This window comes from Acipenser ruthenus, unplaced genomic scaffold (assembly GCF_902713425.1).
Source record: "Acipenser ruthenus unplaced genomic scaffold, fAciRut3.2 maternal haplotype, whole genome shotgun sequence".
NCBI classification, from domain to species: Eukaryota; Metazoa; Chordata; class Actinopteri; order Acipenseriformes; family Acipenseridae; genus Acipenser; species Acipenser ruthenus.
The window spans coordinates 65,001-67,170 of record NW_026708352.1 but is presented as its reverse complement, the minus strand read 5'-3'; the positions used below and the strand labels follow the sequence as shown (position 1 = coordinate 67,170).

Below are 2,170 nucleotides of genomic sequence, written 5' to 3'. Positions count from 1 at the left end.
GTTCTGCAAGGTGATCCCCTCGCTTCCCTTAACCCCAACCCCAACCCCCACCCGACCCACACCCACACACACCCACACCCACACCCACACCCACACCAACACCAAAACCGTGTTCTGCAAGGTGATCCCCTCGCTTCCCTTAACCCCAACCCCCACCCGACCCGACCCACCCCCACACACACCCACCTGACCCACCCCCACACCCACACCCACACCAAAACCAACACCCACCCACACCCAACCCCAACCCCCACCCGACCCACCCGACCCCGACCCACCCCCACACACACCCACACCCACCCACCCCCACACACACCCACATCCATACCAACACCCACCCCCAACCCTCACCCGACCCACCCGACCCGACCCACCCCCACACAACCCCAACTCCACCCACACCCACACCCACACCACCCACACCAACACCAAAACCAACACCCACCCACACCCAACTCCAACCCCACACGACCCTAACCCCACCCACCCCACCCACATCCATACCAACACCCACCCCCAAACTGACCCACCCCCACACACACCCACCTGACACACCCCCACACCCACACCCACACCCACCCACACCCACACCAACACCAAAACCAACACCCACCCACACCAAACCCCAACCCCACACGACCCTAACCCCAACCCCCACCCCACCCCACATCCATACCAACACCCACCCCCAAACCGACCCACACCCACACCCACACCCACCCCAACCACACACAACCCTAACCCCAACCCCCACTCCACCCACCCCACCCACATCCATACCAACACCCACCCCCAAACCGACCCACACCCACCCCCACACCCACCCACATCCACCCCAATCCCACCCCCAATCCCACCCACACCCACACCCACACACCCACCCCAACACCCTATCCTATCAAAGTGCTGAATTCCAGAAACGCGAGAGAGAATGTAATTAACTCAGCGAGTCCGACTGTGCGATGCTTACAACGCTACTGCGTGGGCGTGTGCGTCGCTGCGGATTGCGCGTGGCTGCGCCGTGGCGTGACTGCGGGTCTCCCCTCCTCCTCTTGCAGCTGCGAGACATGCGCCACGAGAACCTGAACCTGTTCCTGGGGTTCTTCCAGGACTGCGGCGTGTTCGCCATCGTGACGGAGCACTGCGCCCGCGGGAGTCTGGAGGACCTCATCCGGAACAGCGACATGAAGCTGGACTGGATGTTCAAGTCCTCGCTCCTGCTCGACCTCATCAAGGTACGTGCCAGCCTGTGCTTCGCCACGCTGTCACTGGGCTGTGTCCCGCGCTGCTGCGCTGTCTCTGTGGGACTCTTCATCAGGGGCGCTGCTCCCCTCTCTCGCTGTTCCCTCCCCAGGGTATGAAGTACCTGCACCATCGAGAGCTGATTCACGGGCGCCTGAAGTCCCGGAACTGCGTGGTGGACGGCAGGTTCGTGCTCAAGGTCACGGACTACGGCTACAACGAGATCCTGCAGACGCAGAAGGTGCCTCAAGAGGAGAAGAGACCGCAAGGTACGGGGGGGTGTACCCCTTAATATCCCGGAACCCTTTCTTTTTTTAAAAGCCCCGCTGCAGTTCTGTGACGGTGACAGCGGTCTTTGTTTGCAGACCAGTTGTGGACGGCCCCAGAGCTGCTGAGAGACTCGAACCTGGAGCAGAAGGGCACCTTCAGGGGGGACGTGTTCAGCTTCTCCATCATCATGCAGGAGGTGATCGTGAGGAACGCTCCCTACTGCATGGTAGACATGAGCGCAGAGGGTAAACCCCGCCCCCGTTATTCAAACCCCGCCCCGTTGTTCAACCCCCGCCTCATTACTGAAACCCCGCCCCATTACTAAAGCCCCGCCCCGTTATTCAAACCCCACCCCTATTATTAATTACAGCACAAGAGTGTGTGTGTCAGTGTGTGTGTGTGTCTCAGTGTGTGTGTGTCAGTGTGTGTGTCTCAGTGTGTGTGTCTCAGTGTGTGTGTGTCAGTGTGTGTGTGTTCTCTCGTTCTCTCGTTCTCTCGTTCTCACTCTGTCTCTGTTTCCCTCAGAGATCATTAAGAAGGTCAGGAAGCCTCCTCCTCTGTGCAGACCCTCTGTCACTGTGGATCAGGCTCCTATGGAGTGCATTCAGATCATGAAGCAGTGCTGGACTGAACAGCCAGAGAGGAGACCCACCTTCGA

At 60.0% G+C, this 2,170-nt stretch overlaps 1 protein-coding gene across 2 annotated transcripts in view; it reads left to right on the top strand.

Moving 5' to 3' along the window:
* Positions 1-100: 100 nt before the first annotated feature.
* LOC117969961 (retinal guanylyl cyclase 2-like) overlaps positions 101-2,170 on the top strand; it is a gene marked incomplete at its 5' end in the record, with an annotated part of 8,491 nt that continues 6,421 nt past the window's right edge. For both annotated transcript variants that reach the window (XM_059020937.1, XM_059020938.1), the window contains 5 exon segments: positions 101-121; positions 1,059-1,235; positions 1,355-1,511; positions 1,608-1,757; positions 2,038-2,170. The exon segment at positions 2,038-2,170 is cut by the window's right edge and continues 16 nt beyond it. In XM_059020937.1, coding sequence (XP_058876920.1) covers positions 101-121; positions 1,059-1,235; positions 1,355-1,511; positions 1,608-1,757; positions 2,038-2,170 — 638 coding nt within the window.